The sequence below is a fragment of the Aulostomus chinensis genome, chromosome 2, assembly GCF_037954235.1.
Source record: "Aulostomus chinensis isolate RoL2024-O1b breed Wild chromosome 2, RoL_Achi_v1.0, whole genome shotgun sequence".
NCBI lineage: Eukaryota > Metazoa > Chordata > Actinopteri > Syngnathiformes > Aulostomidae > Aulostomus > Aulostomus chinensis.
In genome coordinates this window covers 34,681,683-34,701,426 of record NC_141321.1, presented here as the reverse complement: position 1 = coordinate 34,701,426, position 19,744 = coordinate 34,681,683, and the positions used below count along the sequence as shown (strand labels likewise).

General features: G+C 49.3%; 1 protein-coding gene across 4 annotated transcripts in view; it reads right to left on the bottom strand.

Annotated features, from left to right (window-relative positions):
- mctp2b (multiple C2 domains, transmembrane 2b) overlaps positions 1-19,744 on the bottom strand; it is a 28,452-nt gene that overhangs the window by 801 nt on the left and 7,907 nt on the right. For 3 of the 4 annotated variants that reach the window (XM_086190845.1, XM_086190854.1, XM_086190864.1), the window contains exons 5-22: positions 19,520-19,596; positions 18,880-18,994; positions 17,921-17,953; positions 16,733-16,903; positions 15,042-15,172; positions 14,408-14,594; positions 13,265-13,358; positions 13,082-13,184; positions 12,844-12,946; positions 12,574-12,675; positions 12,411-12,485; positions 7,582-7,701; positions 4,550-4,663; positions 4,020-4,061; positions 2,092-2,201; positions 1,790-1,899; positions 1,395-1,492; positions 1-294 (exon numbers count right to left, since the gene is read on the bottom strand). The exon at positions 1-294 is cut by the window's left edge. In XM_086190845.1, coding sequence (XP_086046971.1) covers positions 250-294; positions 1,395-1,492; positions 1,790-1,899; positions 2,092-2,201; positions 4,020-4,061; positions 4,550-4,663; positions 7,582-7,701; positions 12,411-12,485; positions 12,574-12,675; positions 12,844-12,946; positions 13,082-13,184; positions 13,265-13,358; positions 14,408-14,594; positions 15,042-15,172; positions 16,733-16,903; positions 17,921-17,953; positions 18,880-18,994; positions 19,520-19,596 — 1,830 coding nt within the window. In that variant the 3' untranslated portion in view covers positions 1-249. The remainder of the gene's footprint in view (positions 295-1,394; positions 1,493-1,789; positions 1,900-2,091; positions 2,202-4,019; positions 4,062-4,549; positions 4,664-7,581; positions 7,702-12,410; positions 12,486-12,573; positions 12,676-12,843; positions 12,947-13,081; positions 13,185-13,264; positions 13,359-14,407; positions 14,595-15,041; positions 15,173-16,732; positions 16,904-17,920; positions 17,954-18,879; positions 18,995-19,519; positions 19,597-19,744) is intronic. The other variant, XM_086190874.1, reaches the window with a different exon arrangement.

Below are 19,744 nucleotides of genomic sequence, written 5' to 3'. Positions count from 1 at the left end.
CTTCAGAAATAATAAAAGTATCAACAGTTTGATATTTCACTCGCAAAATTAAAACAAATTAGAAAATGAGCTTCAGCGCCCGCCTGCTTGATTCTCCGAGTTCTTGGCTTGGAAAGTCTTTGGTTACCGGTGGTTGGGACCCGGGCTGAGCCGCGGATCAGGTTTTCATCAACTTGATGCACCAAAACCAACAAAAAGTGGGACTGTTGTCATCCAGCATCGGGTCCCCAACACCCGTCCGCCTCCCACCTATGAGAGCTTCTTCTTCCTGCAGCCCCTCATCTCGTACTGGACCTGGATGGAGCAGGGAGCAGTCAGTCAGGCTGGAGCGCGTTCAGCTGGGGGCAGAATGAGTTTTGCTGTTGCGACAGAAAAAGAAGCAGAACAAACTGGATAGATTCACTTGCAGAGGCCTGAGGGAAGCGAAGGAGGAGAAGACGACAAATGGGGTCAAACCCTTTAGAGAGGACAGATGGAGAAGAGAAGAGATGAAGGGAGGAGAACCTGATACGAGGAGGAGGAGGAGGAGGAGGAGGAGAGAAGCCTACAGACTGAATCGTTTTTAATTATCAACTACAGTTCCTTGTTCACGGGGATAAAGCCGCCATCTTAGGCGTCACTTGATCCTGGATGTTCTGAATATTCTGTAGGCAAACTGCAGGAAAGGAAGAATGATAATTCAGAGAGTAAAAGTACCACGACATCCATGTAACAAAATACTCGTAATGAAAACTATGAAATTCAATAAACTACTCAGGTATTCAATATAAATACTGCCATCGTCGTACTCCTCAGGAGCAGTGGGGGGCTCAGTGTCTTGTTCAGGGGAACCTAGAAACAGGCTCTGAGGGCAGCAGGGGTTGAACCAGCAACCATTTGACTACTGGACAGCTACTCGACCTCCTGATCCACGCCCCCAAATGAATAACTAGTCAGTAGTTAACTGGGCCGGCATGGCGCGGCGCGGCGCTCTGACCCCTCATTGTCATGTGACCTTGACGACATGCAGCTGTTCAGAAGATGCCAGAAAGCAAACGTGTATTTTAAAAGCTTGTTAGCTCAGCAGAGGAGGAGGAAGAGGCTCAGAGGAAAGAAACGGATCAGGTACTCAGAACCCCTGGGTCTCTCCTGCTGCCTCCTGATTGGTGGAGGCTGCAGGTTCACGCAGGAGACAGCAGCCTGGGAACTGGCAGTGCTGCAAAGCTACTAAACACCACCACACCTCCACCAGGGACAGACCAGAACACAACAGAAGTTACACAGGGCTCCATAATTATAGAGACGAAGCTAATTATACAGACAGGAGGATGCCTGGGAGTTCTTTCGAGTCAAATGCAAAGCTCGCGGGCTCTGGGATTTTGAGCTTCCTGGCTGGCTGATCCAGCGAGGCTTACCTTCTGCACATCTGAAGGCACCCGCGACAGGAAATCAAGCACTTCATTGTTGTCGATGCTGTGCGGGTTCCGTAATTTCTTGGTGAATTTATTGATGCCTAAAACAGAAATTCACACCACCGTGTCATTAACGCTAGTCCTCCTGGGGCTGCGCTTTTGTTTCCACACAAACAGAAACCTCCCGGGGAGACTCGCGCCGTCCGAGGGCGACTGCCAGCTGAAGCTCCTCCCAGCAGCGCATGCATGCATCAAACTGTTGCACTGAGAGTGACGTTCATCACACAGAGCCCAGAGATGCTAGCAAACACTAGAACAAGAGCTGGGTTCCTGCTGCTGTGACACCAACTCTCATCATTCTTGGGGGGGGGGGGGGGGGGGGGGGCTCATCAACTTACCCCAGATCAAAACTATGTAGCGTACAGGAATGAAGTATGTGAGGATGGTTGCAATGACAAAGACCAGGATGGCCAGCGTGGACAGGAAGGGCACGGACCAGTTGAAGGTGCTGAAACATGGAGACGACCGTCAGCAACGTTCACGCTCAGGAGCACAGGAACGCTTCAGAAGGGAATCTGCTCCTCCGCCATGTGAATGCAGAGCAGCAAAATAATGTGCAGAGTAACGACTGGGCTCATTCCTCTCCTCTGACACCAGAGCACGTTTCACTCTCCAGCCCGGCGTTCAGGGGACGTCTTACTTTTTAATCCTCTCCCCGAAGCAGGCCATCTCGTCCAGCAGCGTCTGGAGGGTGACGATGGTGTCCTGGACCATGTGGATTTTCTCCATCAGGCCTTTCCGCTCCGACTCCTGCAGCTCACACATTCAGAGTCACCAGAAGGAAAACCACAAACCTCGGCTTTCATTGATTTTTCCTGATTTGCTTTGTTGTAAAATGTGAGGAGGTAAAAAAAGAGTAAGAAAAATAAATGAATCCCAAAGTGGATTTACTTTGATAAAGGGTTAATCGGGAGGCCCTTTTCTATAAAGAAAATATCAGAAATCATCACCCTTTTAACATTTTATAATTACAAAAGCCCTTCTAAAATGTGAAGGTTTGCCGGTGTCTTTGTCATCTATGACAGGAACAGAGTTCATTGTGGCGTTTTAGGACGACATCTTGGGCTTCAGCAACGTTCTAATAAACAAATGAAATAAATGAGCTGCAGTCACTGAACATCTGAGCAGCAAATCTAAACGCGAAAAACCAAATGAAACGGAGTAAAAGAGGCAGGGTGGATGTTGAAGTTGTTGGTTCTGTTTGTTCAGGTCAAGTCTTCTTCAGCCTTCACTTCCTCAGCTGTGTCTTCCTGCCCATATATGGAATCAACAGATCTTAAATTCACTTTGTTAAACAGAAATGTTTTCATAAAAAACCTTGTTTCTCTCATTTATCACAAATTGTCCCTGGAGGTCAGAGACAACATTCAGGGGATTTTTGAATAAAAACATTTCAGTTTCTAGTGTTTTGAGTCGCACCCCAAAAACATGGGAGCTGACGAAAACGAACCCTTTCAGAGTTGTCAGGTTAATTCATGGCGATGACCACTGATCTGACTAGATTTGTCTGCCTCGTCAGCCTCAGGCGTGAATCCTGGCTCACCAAGAGGACTCCACGCAGCCGCCGCCCCCGGAGCAACCGCCAGGGGCTTAGCCGGAGACGCATCCACACGTCCACATCAAACACAGCCAGAACAAAAGAGGCTAAAGATGTGGTCTGTGGGCCGGGGGCGGGCCAGGGGGTGGGGGGTCAGTGGAGTCGCGGGGCCAGACTGGTCCAGGTCATCTGAGGTCGATCCCAACCAGTCTGAGAGCTCCGTTCCACTCACAACGTCCTCAATAAGCTGCTGTCATTCTGAAGACGCTTCACACCCTGAAAGCTCGGTGGCGTGGACCTTAAGAGGCACATCTAGGTGCCGCCATCACGCCACACTGATGGTGTTAGGAGGCGTGTTCATGTTGGGGACTTTCCCAAAAGCAGCAGAACACTTTCCCCGCTCCTTTATTAGAATATGAATCTGTGGTGACACGGGGAAACGGCTGCTGAGGTCTCTATCAGGAGGACATGTCTCTGGGCAAACACAAGTCCACAGAGGAACACGAGGTTTAGTAGCGAGCGACGCCGAACGGCTGATCTGAGGTGACAACAGAAGCAGGGGTGAAAGTGAGCCGGAACGGAGTTCCGTTAAAAAAAGGAGGAGAAGGAGCTGTCAAAGTCCCATATTAAATAAAGAAAACGACGCCTGCAGGCGGTTTCACTCCTTGATGAGCGTGAGTTCAGGGACAGACTGTCTCTGAGGAGTCTGCCAACCTACAAGAAGAAGAAACCACTGAGTGACGGTGATGATCTGTGTCTCCATGTCTGCCTGCTCCCTGTTGTCAGCGCTGTAGAGGGCAGTGACTGTTCAAAGCAGTTTTCAAAGCATTTCCAGGGGTCGCGTGGGAAGGGCGGGGCTATGGGGGCTGCAGTTGTGTGGGGAACAGACACCTGAAAACTGTAGTAAAAATCACCCAAAACTGACTAAAAACCGTAAAACTTTGTCGGCGGCGACGCTTTTTTTTTTTTAAACGCACGCGTACAAGACTTTGAAGCCACTTTCACCCTGAACAGAAGCAGAGGGACGCTACCTTCTCGTCCTCGTCGTCCTCGTTCCCCACATCCATGTTGTCCTGAGAAACAGAATTAGAGTCGAGTTGAGGATAAACTCCTCGTCCGGCTGGCTGTCAAGAAGCTGATGTTCTCTGGAGCTCTGTATCAACTTTATTGACTACAGTTGCTTGCATCATGCTTTTGAAATGACATCAATCACTGAATGAGGTTCATGTCTCAGTGGAACCTCAGCATCGAGGGGCGAAGGCTCTTCAGATGCTGATGGAATCATTCTTATAGAATAAATCTCATTTTCTGAGGCATAAACTTGAACATAAACGCCATGTTTGCCCGTCAAGCTGCAACCAAATGAAAATTAATTGGAAACTATTTTACTAATTTGTTCATCACTTTCAGGTTCCTGAACTCTGAAATATTACGGTTTACTGTTTTTTTGTGACGGTTTAAAATTTTTAATTTGGCCATGAAAAATAATAATGATTCATTTTTTCTTGAGAGTTTATAGATAAAAGGATTAATAAGAAAATAATCGCTGCTCTAGACCCACCAGATCCTGACTGACCCGACCCGAGCGGACCTGAAGGTAGTTCCATGAGATGAGCAGGACCAGGAAGAGGGGCAGCATGTAGAATTCCCAGTACCAGACCACCACAACGAAGACCTGCAGGTCAGAGAACCAGAGAAGTTAGACAGGAAGACAAGATGGAGCTCCATCTGCAGATGAAGCTGCAAAAACTGCAAATATCCTCTCCTCCATCTGCTCTGATCCGTGTTCCTCTACATGTGTACTTCTCGTCTCTCCCTCCTCTCCGCCATCACGCATCCGTTCCTCGTCTCTGCAGCTGATCCTGTCTGGGGTGGTGGGAACGTCGCGGCTGATAACGTGATTCCCCACCGCCAGGCAGCCGCGGGCCTCGTCGCCTCTACTTACTTCATTCCTTCCCTCACTTTCTCTTTAGCTCCTTCATTTCTTAAAGAGGGAACATTCCCACACACTGTTCAGTGATGAAGGTCAGAGGTCATGTTGCCTTCTGGGAATTTTCCTGTTGCTGTGTTTGTGTCATGATCCCGTTTACGGAAGTTTAATATCCGTGTCTTCTTTGTCCCCTCTCACTCCTCCTGCTCCTTCTCACCGTGTCTTCCCCTGGATTCAGGGGACTTTTTGGAAAAGTCCTGAAGTTATTTTGAAAAGCTAAATGATTCGGAACTTTTGGGTAAATATTTGAGGCGTGAGGGAACGACACTTCTACCGCCATGACCTGCATCGATATTATCCCCACACATCTGCGTCGTCCCATCCTGTGACAGCAAACCTTCGCCGCCGGGCTGAGCCTGTGTGACGGAGGGTCTTTAACATCCATGCTGGTTTGTGTGATGAGAGGACAAAGAAATACGGCTCGTGCTGCTGCGACCGCTTGGCTAAGTGGAGCTATAAAATAATCCTGTCAGAGTGGCAGCGCCGGCCAAGATGGCTGCCAGCCAAACGGCATGGGGAGCAGTTTACAGGTTTTTATATGCTAATAAAAATAGAAGTGAACATCTGGTGAAGACATCATTCTCCTCTGAGCCACCAACTGACATAAAAAAAGGGACCCCCCCCCCACTGCCGCCACCCACTTTTATGTGCAAAAAGCCAAGCACGCTCTTATCTGTGTTATCATAACCAAACCAGGGCGTGGGAGGGGAACGAAGCCCAGTCCTGAGCGAAGGGTTGTGTTTTATTAGTGAGGACTTTGTCATGACTGCGAGAGCCGTGACGCGGGGAAGTCACGCTCCGGTGGAAACCGATCCTGAGCCCATAAAGACTGTCATAATTGCAGCCCATTTCATCCAGAGAGGTATGATACAGTCTCCGTCCTGAGGAAACACAATCCAGATCAGGGAGGGCGAAGGCTGAGGGGCGGCCTGATGTCAGCAGAGCTACCGAACTGGAGGGAGGCTCACTCTCCGGAAGCGGCAGGATTTCCAAACTAATACTGGAGGAAGAGTTTGCACGGCACGGCGCTAATCCAAGAGCACAAAACACCAAGAGCACTGGTTTAAGCCGTCACTGTTTTACTGACAACCATAGAGTACGGCTACACAAATACTGGCCGGCACTCACCAACAAAATATCAGCCTCGTGGGCGCTGGAGCTGAAAACCTCTGCCACCTTTTGTTGGTCGTTAAGCAGCAAATCACAAATCAATACAGCAAAATATCAGGAGAACTCTGCATCAATGTATACATGCAGTATCGGCCAGTACAGCTCAGATAACGTGACGTACACATCACACCACCCAGACGCTGGGCCACAGCCACAGCCACTAAATAATGGAAAGTATGGCGATGTGCATCGTATCAGTACACGGCGGGAACGCCGGAGCTCCTCGCTGCACTGATTTCGCGCCCTGTACTGGAGTGTCTGGTAAAAATGTGGTTGATGACAGCATCCTGTGACGAAGAGTGCAGATATGATTCATGGCTGTGATGGCTGCAGCGAACCGGCATGTCGTCTGACTGAGGCTTGAAGAGGCGGGAGAGCACGAGTGTGAAAACATGAGTATAGACGGTGCTGTCTTTCAAATGCTGGGATGACGGCTGTGTGTGTGTGTGTGTGTGTGTGTGTGTGTGTGTGTGTGTGTGTGTGTGTGAGCTGTCCGGCAAAACAACAATATCCTCCTTACTGATTAACCCTAAAGAGAAAACCCCTCTCAAACAGGAAACAGGTGAACATCACTCTCCTCTCTGGGTGGCTGATTTGTGCTGAGACACTTTTGATTGGACGTTTAAAACGGTTGAATATTTCTTGCCACCTTTCTGCCCGCCGCCGTTTCTACATTCAAGTATTCGGACTTTCAAAGCGTGAACTGTTGACTCAGAGGTGAGGCGCTGTTGTGCTGGAGCTCCCATTTGTCACAGCAGACTGAGCAAACTGAGCTTTTACTGGCTGGTGTGAATTATCTTCTAACCAGAAATCACTCGTGATGCAGAGACTTTAGTGCCATCTACAGGACGCCGATCGCCACAGCAAAAAGAACTTTCTATGACCTTGACGGTGTGCATCCACATCTCTCTGGACTCCATTTCGATCGAAGCAGATATGTGAGGCAATAATGTCCAAACTTTATTTAGCAGTTAGAGACGGGAGAGGCGGGGCTACCGTCCCTGCCTGTCCTCAGACACGCTGACCACTTGTGCTCAACAACGGCAGGACGGCCAGTCGGCCTTATCTATGAGGAGTGTTTTAATTGGACTTCTGTGTGCATAAAGGAATCTAAATCAAACCAAGCACGGATCGGATGGAGGGTTAATGAGTTGTCAGGGAAGCAGAACAAAAATAGACTGCGTCCACTCCCCTGGGACCCCACTCTCTCCAGCTGAGGCTTGACCCGACATTCACGAGAAGCACACAACACTGAAACGTTCGCTCCGACACAGAGCCGGACCGACCCTTGCATTTCTGCTGAGCCCAACAGAGTGTTGATTAAGATTCTCGCTGGGAGAGTTCACACAGGGGTTGGCCAGACGGCGGTCGTCTTCCGCAGCTCGAAGGGAAAACAGAGAGATATGCAGATGGAGTGTTGATAACTAGTTTACCAGGAAGGCTAGCAGGCTCCTCTGAACGCTCTCCCACTGGAAGCAGCTTTTGATGAACTGCAGAGTGGACATGATGGCTCGGTACAGAGTCTGGACCCGCAGCACGTTCCTGGACAGAGCCTGCAACCCACACAGTAGAAAGAGGCGATCAACACAGTAGAAACAGGGGATCACCACAGTAGAAACAGATCACCACAGTGGAAACAGGGGATCACCACAGTGGAAACAGGGGATCAACAAAGAAGAAACAGGGGATCAACACAGTAGAAACAGGGGATCACCACAGTGGAAACAGGAGATCACCACAGTAGAAACAGGGGATCGCCACAGTAGAAACAGGGGATCAACACAGTAGAAACGGGATCAACACAGTAGAATCAGGGGATCACCACAGTGGAAACAGGAGATCACCACAGTGGAAACAGGGGATCAACAAAGAAGAAACAGGGGATCAACACAGTAGAAACAGGGGATCAACACAGTAGAATCAGGGGATCACCACAGTGGAAACAGGAGATCACCACAGTGGAAACAGGGGATCAACAAAGAAGAAACAGGGGATCACCACAGTAGAAACAGGGGATCACCACAGTAGAAACAGGGGATCACCACAGTAGAAACAGGGGATCAACACAGTAGAAACAGGGGATCACCACAGTGGAAACAGGGGATCACCACAGTGGAAACAGGGGATCAACACATAGGAAACAGGGGATCAACACAGTAGAAACGGGGGATCAACACAGTAGAAACAGGGGATCACCACTGTGGAAACGGGATCAACACAGTAGAAACAGGGGATCACCACAGTAGAAACAGGGGATCACCACAGTGGAAACAGGGGATCACCACAGTGGAAACAGGGGATCAACAAAGAAGAAACAGGGGATCACCACAGTAGAAACAGGGGATCAACACAGTAGAAACAGGGGATCAACACAGTGGAAACAGGGGATCACCACAGTGGAAACAGGAGATCACCACAGTAGAAACAGGGGATCACCACAGTGGAAACAGGAGATCACCACAGTGGAAACAGGGGATCACCACAGTGGAAACAGGAGATCACCACAGTAGAAACAGGGGATCAACACAGTAGAAACAGGGGATCACCACATAGGAAACAGGGGATCACCACAGTAGAAACAGGGGATCACCACAGTAGAAACAGATCACCACAGTGGAAACAGGGGATCACCACAGTGGAAACAGGGGATCAACAAAGAAGAAACAGGGGATCAACACAGTAGAAACAGGGGATCAACACAGTAGAAACAGGGGATCACCACAGTAGAAACAGGGGATCAACACAGTAGAAACAGGGGATCACCACAGTGGAAACAGGGGATCACCACAGTAGAAACAGGGGATCACCACAGTGGAAACAGGAGATCACCACAGTAGAAACAGGGGATCAACACAGTAGAAACAGATCACCACAGTGGAAACAGGAGATCACCACAGTGGAAACAGGAGATCACCACAGTGGAAACAGATCACCACAGTAGAAACAGGAGATCACCACAGTGGAAACAGGGGATCAACACAGTAGAAACAGGGGATCACCACAGTGGAAACAGGAGATCACCACAGTGGAAACAGGAGATCACCACAGTGGAAACGGGATCACCACAGTAGAAACAGATCACCACAGTGGAAACAGATCACCACAGTAGAAACAGGAGATCACCAAAGTGGAAACAGATCACCACAGTGGAAACAGGAGATCACCACAGTGGAAACAGGAGATCACCACAGTGGAAACAGATCACCACAGTAGAAACAGGAGATCACCACAGTAGAAACAGGGGATCAACACAGTAGAAACAGGGGATCACCACAGTGGAAACAGGAGATCACCACAGTGGAAACAGGAGATCACCACAGTGGAAACGGGATCACCACAGTAGAAACAGATCACCACAGTGGAAACAGATCACCACAGTAGAAACAGGAGATCACCAAAGTGGAAACAGATCACCACAGTGGAAACAGGAGATCACCACAGTGGAAACAGGAGATCACCACAGTGGAAACAGATCACCACAGTAGAAACAGGAGATCACCACAGTGGAAACAGATCACCACAGTAGAAACAGGAGATCACCACAGTGGAAACAGATCACCACAGCAGGAACTCGCCCAAACGCCATGTATCAAATGTTCTTGTCAGCAGACACATTAAAGAGCTTCATGATGGTTTTGCTGTTTTCAGGTTTAATTAATTACAAGCTGCTGTTTACTGGTAGGAACCTCATGGTAACGTGGTAGGCAGCGTGGCTCAGAGGCACCGAAGGGTCGCTGGTTTGATCCCCACTTCCCCCGGTGACCGTGTCCAAGAGTTCTTGAGCAAGATACTGAACCCCTGACTGCTCCTGATGGCCCTGAGACGGACTGGTGACCCGTCCAGGGTGAATCCCGCCTCTCACCCAATGCCAGCTGGTATAGGCTCCACCCCCCAGCCCATAGAAAATGGATGGTGGATGATGGATGGATTCTCTGCACAGTTTGCTGGTAACGCCACGCTGAGTTGGGTATGTTCTCCATCCGCGGGATCAGTAACATTTACACGCGCGTTCCAGGGTCCAGGGCTCATTCAGCAACCGGGGCTGCACCATTTTGGAATTCTTGCCAGCATTTTTATAACTAATTTTACCGATAGGTGATATTTATTGACAAAACCACTGAGAATTTGAAAACAAAAATCCAATAAAGCCTATAAATGATATATGTAGCGCATTGTTTCCATCACGAACAGCTGATGAGCAAAGATGAGGCTTCTGATAACAGCTGGAAGGATCAGACTGAGACCATGATGTCACCAACCAGGATGGTGCAGTGCTGATTTCATCTCAGGTTAAATATGGTGGCGCTGCGGCGGCGTCCTGCCTGCCCGTGGTCTACCACAGGTTCCCACAACAATCACACTTTTATCACTTCAACAGGTTTTTCAATAAAAATGAGAATCACAACAAAATTGACATTCCCTCTGACATCAGAAGAATCACAACCAGACATTTGCTCATAACCCTGAAGCCCCGCGGCCTCCACTGCAAGGCCATGCTGGTTAGAAACGGCGAGGTGAACCAGGATTCGAGGGAATGAGCGTGGAGCCGTGACGCCGCTGCGCCGGCATGTTTGGGGTTGCTTCAGCTGCTGTGGTCAGGAGGCAAAAAAATGTCAGAAATCTGACCTGATTTTGTCAACCGAGACTTTCAACATGAAAACAAGAGGGAAAAAAAGCCGCCCGTCACCACGCAGGTCCCCAGTGGGTAAGCCAATTTTGGCGTTGGTGAGCAAGGTATTGTCTTCCAACAATGAGTCTTTGTGGGAAGTACAGACAGTCAGGCACCCTGTCTCGCACCCTGTCTTACACACTGTATCTCAAACTAATGTAGCAGAACAGTGGACAAGAGCCCCGTCACAGTCGGGGTCAATTAAAGCTCAATTCAACTGGCTGAGGCGAAGCAGCGGGCAGCTTCTGCTTTTTAGAGGAAGCACAGGAGGCGAGGCCACGTGTTCCTCCCACCCCCGCTCCAGTGCTTGATAACGTTCTTCGGAACGCCGTCTTCTATCTCTCCTCCTTCACACTCACCTTTGAAATGTCAGTTATTCAAGCTTCGCAGGAACATTGTCAGTGTGCACTGACCTCTGACCCTTGACCCCTTTACTGACAGATTCTTGGTCAATGTTAGGGAGTTCAGGGCAGCAAAGCCTCGTGCTCAAGATCAGGAGTCTGCCAATAGTTTTGTCAATTAATCAGCTGAATTACTTTGACTCTCCTCAGTCGTAGAAACGTAACTTTGAATCCTCAGTTTACGGAGACGAACCTGCGCCGCAGGTCAGCTGATGAGGTGAAAAAGGCTCCAGTCAGCTCGAATCTATAAACCTCATGTCAGCAGGTCATCAGCCACGAGCGATGTTGACACGTGGCTCAAGCTGCTGTGCCATTACTGTTTCTGGTAAACTTTTGTTGCAGGGCCTCATGGGCGGAGCTAAAATCAAAAGACGTTTCTATTGGCCAGTTTTGTCACCCGGATCATCCTCATCCTGTGTGCAGATACACGTTGTATTAATGCATCTATGACAACACTCAGGGTTAATATTTCTGCTTGTGGAAACTTTCACTTTAGCAACAACCTTACACCTACACCTACTTCCTGTAAAGGCTCGGACTGGTCGTCAGGGTCACATGACACAGTATGGCGGTAGTAACAAACGGAGCAGTAAACCAGCGCTGAACCTGATTCAGTCACTGAAGAGGCTCAGCATGATGATGAGTTATGGGTCAGAACCTCCTGAAAGTCCTGGCTGGGTTCTAGAGCTGCTGAGAGAAGATCTGCACTCTGGAGAACCTGAGAACACAGCAGCGCTCAGCCGCCTGCAGCCTCACACTCACGACATCAGCGATTACATCACTGAAAAAACTACCATCGCCAACAGGAGGTCTCCAGCGTTACTGGACACAATAACAGTGTTAACATTACTGGAACGACATCAGAAACACTGTATATTAATCAGTTACTACCTGAAAGTAATAGATTACTGTTCCCCGACGCTACTCACTGGAAAGAGCTGAAAGAAGGTCTTCAGTTGTGTGGCGTCTCGTCCTGCTCATGAGTCAACATTCAAGGTGGCAGAAATCTATGATTTCATTCAAATATTTTAACTACATATTCCTAGTTGACCAGACTTGAAGCATCCATTTGTTGCAGTTTCAACGTTCTGTGCAGAAAGCAGTGATTCACTACGTTGTGTTGCTCAGTAAAGACAGACCAGAAACTCCCAAACCCCGGCTACACAGTGAATTAATAAAAACCGCGTCACACCTTTTTAGAAAACTTGGGATTATCCTCCATGAAGCGTCTCTCTCTGGGTTGAAAGGTTCTTATACTGGCTCTGACCTACAAAAGCAGAAGGGAAAGCAGTGAAGAAGACAGCGTCCGGCCCGTTTTCCTCCATCCTGTCCTCGTGGGCTCGAGCTTCACTTACAGGGTTAAAAATAACCTCCAGCTCCAGAGTGATGGTCCCCTTCGACAGGCCGCCCAGGTCCTCCTTCTTCAGCGGGAGGCTGATCTGTTGTCCCCTGCGGATCTGTGGGACAGAAAGGGCATCAGGTGCTGAACCCAGCCAGGAACCTGACCATCAGTCACGCCCGATTACATCTTAGCCACTGCTGTGTTCTCGCCCTCTTCACTTTAATTTAGACGCAGGGTGTAAATAGATCAGTCTGCACGAGGAACTCTTGGAGGTAGTCCGTACCGAGAGCAGCGGAATGGCAACTTTTCCCAGGAAGTCTGGCGCCTTGTCTCCGTCCTCATCAAAGATGGTCACCACCAGAACATCATGAATGTCTCTGACAGGCCTGCGGACACACGAGCAGGCACAGCAACAGAGTCATGTCCTGATTTGCCGACACACATTAACACACTTCATATCGTGTTAACAGCTAGATGGGTCTCAGGGTGACGTTCTCGTCTACAGTCACACTGGAACTGACAGTGTGAGGACTTTGTTCCACTCTGCGTTCAGGCTCTTGTAGACGGTGTGCGTCTGCAGCCGGTCGTTCCCCAGCTCCAACACACAGAACGGGTCGCTCTTTCCTGCAGAACACAACACAAAATAAGTTCACTTCCCAAGATGCTCTGCTTCACAACATCAAAACAACATGACGCATGGGTACCGTTTAAATCAGCAGCCAGTAGATCTGCAGCCCTGAGAACTTTGACCTGAAGGAACCCGACATCGTAGAGGTTCTTCAGGGAGCTTTTCAGACTCTGATGGAACAGGAAGCACTTTCATTAGTCAGCGTTCAGAGAGCTCGTTGGCCTTCATCTCCCTCCCCCGTCAGTTCAGTCCAGGAAAATAAAGTCAGAACCACGAAACCTAACAGGTACTTTTCCTGGTCTTTGTTTTTGTACCTGCCGCTTTCTGAACGCTGACATGACGGTGATGAGATGAATCAGCCAACAAACAAACGTGTTTTTCCTGCGCGATGCTTCTGAAGAAGTCGATCGTATCTGAATCTCTAGTGTTGGCGTTTCCTCTCATTGTGAAATGTTCTCACTGATGAAGCAGAGGGTTTTCAGGCTGACACTGCCACCTAGTGGTCTGTCAGCAAACAGCACAAACAGCTCAGCGCTGATGTGATGAGGAGTTTGATGATCAGATAGAATATCAGACGTGTCAGACGGACGTTCAGCACCAAACTGCATCGACCTCACATGTGAGCTGCAGCGTTTGTCAGCACTCAAACTCTTTTTTTTTCCTCCAGGAAAAGATTGGTTTGATTTGTTGGGTAAAGAAAAAATTGGTTGAACCAAAACCTGAATGTTTGTGCGAGCAGCATCGAAAGAAAGAGGGTCTGGATCCCAGATCCACACTCGATCCGTCAGACTCCGGTCATGTGTTTGTTATTTTAGCCGTGAAAAAAAATCATCAGAGTAAAAAATGATTGTCTATGTAACGTCAAGGAGAAAATTCTGAAACTTTCCACATTTCATCCACCACGAAATGACAAATGTTGAGTTCCAATCTGTGAGAGTTGTCAGCAGCTGTTTACGGGTCCATCATCTTCCCAGGGTTTGATTCCAGACGGTGGCTGTAGCGCCACCATCAGGACTGTCAGCCGCAATTCTAGTTTAGGAGGTTTGGCATCTGACTGGTTCAGTGTGAGAGGATCTTTCCTTGGATGGGAGGAGGAAGAGGAAGCAGAGGGAGAGGAAGAGGAAGAGGAGGAAGAGGAAGGCGTTTCTGTGGCAGCGTCAAAAAGAACGTCCATGTGGTGAAGCACAGACACGAGGATCACGGAGGTGCAGGTACTGACGTAGTTCTCCAGCTGGGCCACTCGTTCACCAGGTTCGTCAAGCGGTGCGGCGCAGACGTCGGAGATGGAGACGCCGCTGCAGGTGGTGATCGTGGTGAGGAAGATGAGGCGTCCTCGGCCCTGGTCCAGAGTGTATGTGAACAGCTGCCTTTTATTCAATGGCACCATGGACAGGTCCACCTCACACCTACACGCACACACACACACACACACACACACACACACACACGTTGCAGGGTTATTGACGCGGGTTGTGCTGTCGCCATGCCCATGACTGTAACGTGCTGGCGTGATGTAAAGAGCGTGCGAACGCTCAGTCACACTCTCTTGCTTTGTTACTTTTCTTTACCAGGTTCTGAAAGCAGTGCTTTCATTCAAATATTCCTCTGTGGTTCTTGGGATTTATTTCCACTTCTATCTGTCACTTTCCTTCCCAGCTGTCAATCTGAGCTGCTCCCACCCGAGCTGAGGGATCACCAGCCCTTAATCTCATCTCATCTTAAGCTTGACGTTCCCTGCACATTCAGGGATGATCCCGTCTCTTCCACTCCAGGAGACAAACAGCGTGTTTCACGCTGGTCTTAAATCAGTTCAATACGAAAGCCCAGCGGTGAACGTCTGACGGGAGACTCACGTTCCCAAACACTCCTCCGTCCTCCTTCCTTCTTTGGACCAGACCTCGGCCTCTAGGATGCTAGGACTGTCCAGGAACTGGTTGAAGGTGAACCTCTCTCTCCACTGAGGGTTCGACACTTTGCAGTGGTTCTGTAACAGAACACAACATGAACCAGGAGAAACCCCGCGCTGCACTTTTAATGCTGGCAGTCAGGATTCCAGCGACGCTCCTCCATGAACGTCTGGTGGAGTCGGACCGATCAAAATCAATCACAAGATGAATTACTACCACGGTCAAGTCAGAGGAAGGCAAAATATTTGTTAAGTTATCGGAGTGTCAAAATACCATTTTAGATTAAATATTAATAACAAAAGAGGGATGGAGGCTGGGACAGGAGAGGATGAATATGAAGCAGTGTCGTTTTCATCCAGCGTGACGAAAACGACAACGATGACGTCAGACCCTTTTTTCCATGACGAAAATGAGACTAAGACGGACGTCACCATCGCCCTGTGAAGACTAAAATGTGACCAAAGTGTATTCATTTTCGTCTGACGAGAACGAGACCAGACTAAATTGTTAGTTGGTGGACCATCAAAGTTTCAAAACATGCAGGGTTTTTTCCACCAAGTATAACAAGCGTGCAATGTCCATCAAGAGCTCCAACATCAGCATTGTTGGACCATTGTTGGTCCTACTGGCCACGCCTCCATCATCAGTGCACACCCACTAAAAGCCGCACGCACGCGCGCACGCACACACACACACACACACGCACGCATGCACGCACGCACACACACACACACACACACACACAGTCTGGGCCTGTCTGCAGAGGACGAGACTCTCACCACGGCAGCAGCAGCGGTGTCGGGTGGTGAACAGAGGGATGATTGAAGCGTAGCTTTAGTCTGTGAGGCTCGCCCTGAGATGCAGTTTCTGTTTGAATGAAGCCTAAAGTTTGGTGGTGGTGGTGGTGATGGTGGCTCCACCTCCACGTGGAGCAGAGAGCGCTTCCTAGTGCTACATGCTAAAGCTAGAATGAACGGGGCTGCCAGGGCCGCTAATGTTTGCTGGTTTAAAGCAGCCTTCTATTAATCTAGCATGTTATGAATAAAACCCTGTCCATTTGTGGACGGGGGGCAGGTGGAGTGCTTTGACCCGTGTTTGTGGGACTGGGAAACACGGGAGTCCTCAGACCTGCTGCTGTTCCCTGTCTAAGCAACACACCTGGAAGCTTTAACCAACAACAGCAGCTGAAGCCAACATGGAGGACATGAGGTCGTTCACATGGAAGTCAAGTGTGCTTTTATTTTGTTTATCCTGTTTTATTGTGATACAATACTCCTCTTGTGGGCCAGTGTGTTGTCTGCTTCTGCAACAAAATAATAAAAGTAAAAGGTAGAGAGAGAAAAAGAGGGGAAACTCCCCTTTGAAGGTGGATCAGTTCAGTGCTTCATTCTAACACTGGAGTGGCCTCTTCAGCACACACACATCTTTATTGAGAGGATCTTTGATATTTGACTGAAACCTTTGAGTTTTGGTCGACTAAAACTATCAAGGGTAGAAATGACGAACATGGGACTAGAACTAAGAAGCATTTAGTCCAAAGACTGAGACTGAGACTAAATCTAAAATGCCTGCCAAAAACAACACTGACATGAAGGGGTGAAACGTTAGAGAGCGGCGAGGAAGTGGCGGTCCAGCACCTTGCTTTTGTATCTCTGCTCTCCCAGCCTGAAGCGGACGAAGATCTGACCAGCAGGATTGTCCAGCGGCATCTCCTGACCTTCCACCAGCGTCACAGACACCACGGAGCTCCACAGCTGACTCTTCCTCAGGCTCTCGGACAGACGGAAGCCCTGAGCAGAGCCCCCCGACTGCAGGACAGGACAGCCATCAGGGTGTCTCACTCACGACCAAGAACACATTTTCTCTTGAGCACGTCAAACTCACCCAGCAGATACAATCAACAACGGTTCCCTGAAGTATATAAAACTGAACCTCAGATTCCAGCTGAGTGAGACTTTGACTGTTGTCAGGTGTCATGGAGGCTTAGTAAAGCTGAGCAGCAGGTTCTCACTTCCATTTCCACCAGGACTCGTATTCAGAGCCGGGCGGCCCAGCTCAGCTGAACTAAACCCAGATTCAGCCAATAACCGTGAAGATGCTGCTGCGGCACAGTCTGATTCCCTACTGAAGTATCTGTATCTGTATCTGAAGTAGCAGGAGTACATGCAAACATGCCAACATGCAAACACGCATAGGCCCGGGTCAGACCCGGTGGGAGCAGAGTCCTGAGTGATCCGATCACACGTGGACTCCTCTAGAGTGTTCCACTGTGAAGTGGAAGATGATTGTTGTGCTCGCCTGACAGCGTGTGAACCAGCCTGGCTGAGCAGGAGAGTGGAGACCTGAGCGCCAATCGCAAGTCACTGGAATGTTTTGATACCAAGTTCTCAGAGCTGCTCACTCGTGATTGGATCACCAGATCACCTGGATCCCTGAAGGTGGAGTCAAATTGTCAAAATGTCTAAAACTGGAAGTTTGGATTTAAAGTAAAGACGCGCATGCAACACATCAGAAGAGACGCGTGCACACACACTCACACACACACACACGGAAGCCCTGTAAAAGCACTGTGTTGCATCTACTCCACTGATTGTAGTTCTGGCACCTGACAAAAATGAGCAGCGTGTTGAACATCAGAATCGAGAGGTCTACTGCTAAACAGCAAATACACAGTTTATACTTCACTATTCTTTAGTGACTCTGCCCTCTGGTGGCTGCAGCTCAGACACGTTAAGCTGACTGAGGAATCATTCTGGAGATCAGCACTTTCTACCTCGTGAGTTTTTGCGCTGAATGTACTGAGGTCCAGGTGTGGAGTTTCTTACCCTAACACTTCGTTTTCTTGCTTGGGGCCACCGCTGCAGGTCGGACCATGCGTATTAGGCGCCAAACACAAAGGACACTGTGGTTAGTAGAACGCAGACGGAACAAGAGAACACAGAGACTGAGCCTTCATCCTGGTCAAACTCAGACTGACAGCTCTTTATCCCACCATATTCATGGCCATGCAGCACCAAGACAACAACTGTAACCCAGAGAGCAACACGCCAGAGATCATCGCCAGCGTCTCTGACTGTCAGTAAAGTAGGTACATGCTAAGAGAGCAAACAGACAGGAACGCAGTGCAGTTTTGTCTCACATTACAGCAGCGAGACCTGAACCTCAATGGTACTGACACCTGAAACCTGACAGAGAGCCACTACATCCAAACGTCGTCTGACTGGTTTAAATAGGGAAGTCTTCGTTAGTCCAGCTGTTCATTACAAGTCCCTGAAATTTAAAATGCTAATAAAACAGCTACAAACTCAGTAAGAGTCGGGCTCAAGGATGAAAATGAACCAACAGAGCGTAAACAGGTACCAGCGTAACACTGGAGGATGGAGGAGATGAGCCAGTGGTTCTCCTCCCGTGTGAGTGAGTGAGTGAGTGAGTGAATGAGTGAGTGAGTGAGTGAGTGAATGAGTGAGTGCCTCCTGGCTTCTTGCTTGCATTGATGTGTCTGGTCTCTGAGGTGCAGCTAGCAACCTGCTAGCACAGCGCTAACTGTAAAGTGTGTTTGTGTAGCTCTGAACAGAAGCAGTGAATGAGCGTGAACGCCGTCGCGTGCTGGCTGACTGGACTGTGTTGAGTGGTTGGCTCTTCGTCTACAGAACCAGAGGAGTTCATCAACACCACACGGGACAGACAGCTAGTGGACCCAAGAACGCATCCAAGTGTCATGGATCAGAACCACTGACTCCACTGCTCAAGGTGAATCAAAGACACATATGGGAGTTTGCCATACAGGCCCTCGCTTGCTGTCTGCACGTCTGTGGGACAGACTCAGGTCCACCAGCACCACGCCCATGTCCTCCTCCAGGCTGTTGGGGTCGTCCAAAGGCAAGGACAGCTCGTGGACCCTGCACGGACACAGACAGTTAGTCACCATGACAGACAGGCAGCCGCGGGGAAGCCTGACTACGCTGCGGGTTCTTAACAGATCAGAAGCATCAGTGTGGTTTTGCTCAGCAGAGGGAGAGGAAATGAACCAAAGCAGTTCAGCTGCTGCTGTGGTTGCCCACGGTTACAGGAGGAGGCATGTTAAAAACAGACAGAGAGAAACGGCGTTCGACCTCTACTGTCTAACACAAGTGGCCACCAGGTGGGGATTTTAATGCTGCAGTTACTGGAGATGCGGGATCTGCGCAGGAATGAGCCCTGAAATCCAGAACCTCCACATCAAGATCCCAGGTCATCAGGGATGTGGAACATTCCAGATCGAGTCCCAACCACGTACGATCTTCTAATGTTTTGTTGTGCGGCTTCATTGTCAACAAAGACTCTTGTAACTTTTGCATTGCTAGCCGTTAGCAACGGTCACATCAACGAGATCCGTCATCAGCATGAAGGTGGGGCCGGTGCAGAACTCCCGCTGACCTACTCACCGGTCCATCTCCAGGTCGCTCAGCTCCACGCTGGCTGAGCCCATGAAGTCATCGGTCGTCAGGTCGCGGTCGTAAACCTGTGGAGAAACCGGAGGTCAGACAGAGAACCTGAACGACGCAAACACAGACGGTGGACGGTGCTGCCACCACAACCACAGGTGACATCAGACAAGCGTGAAGAGGGAAAAGACAAGGTGAGGTCACACAACGAGGACGGAGGGAGAC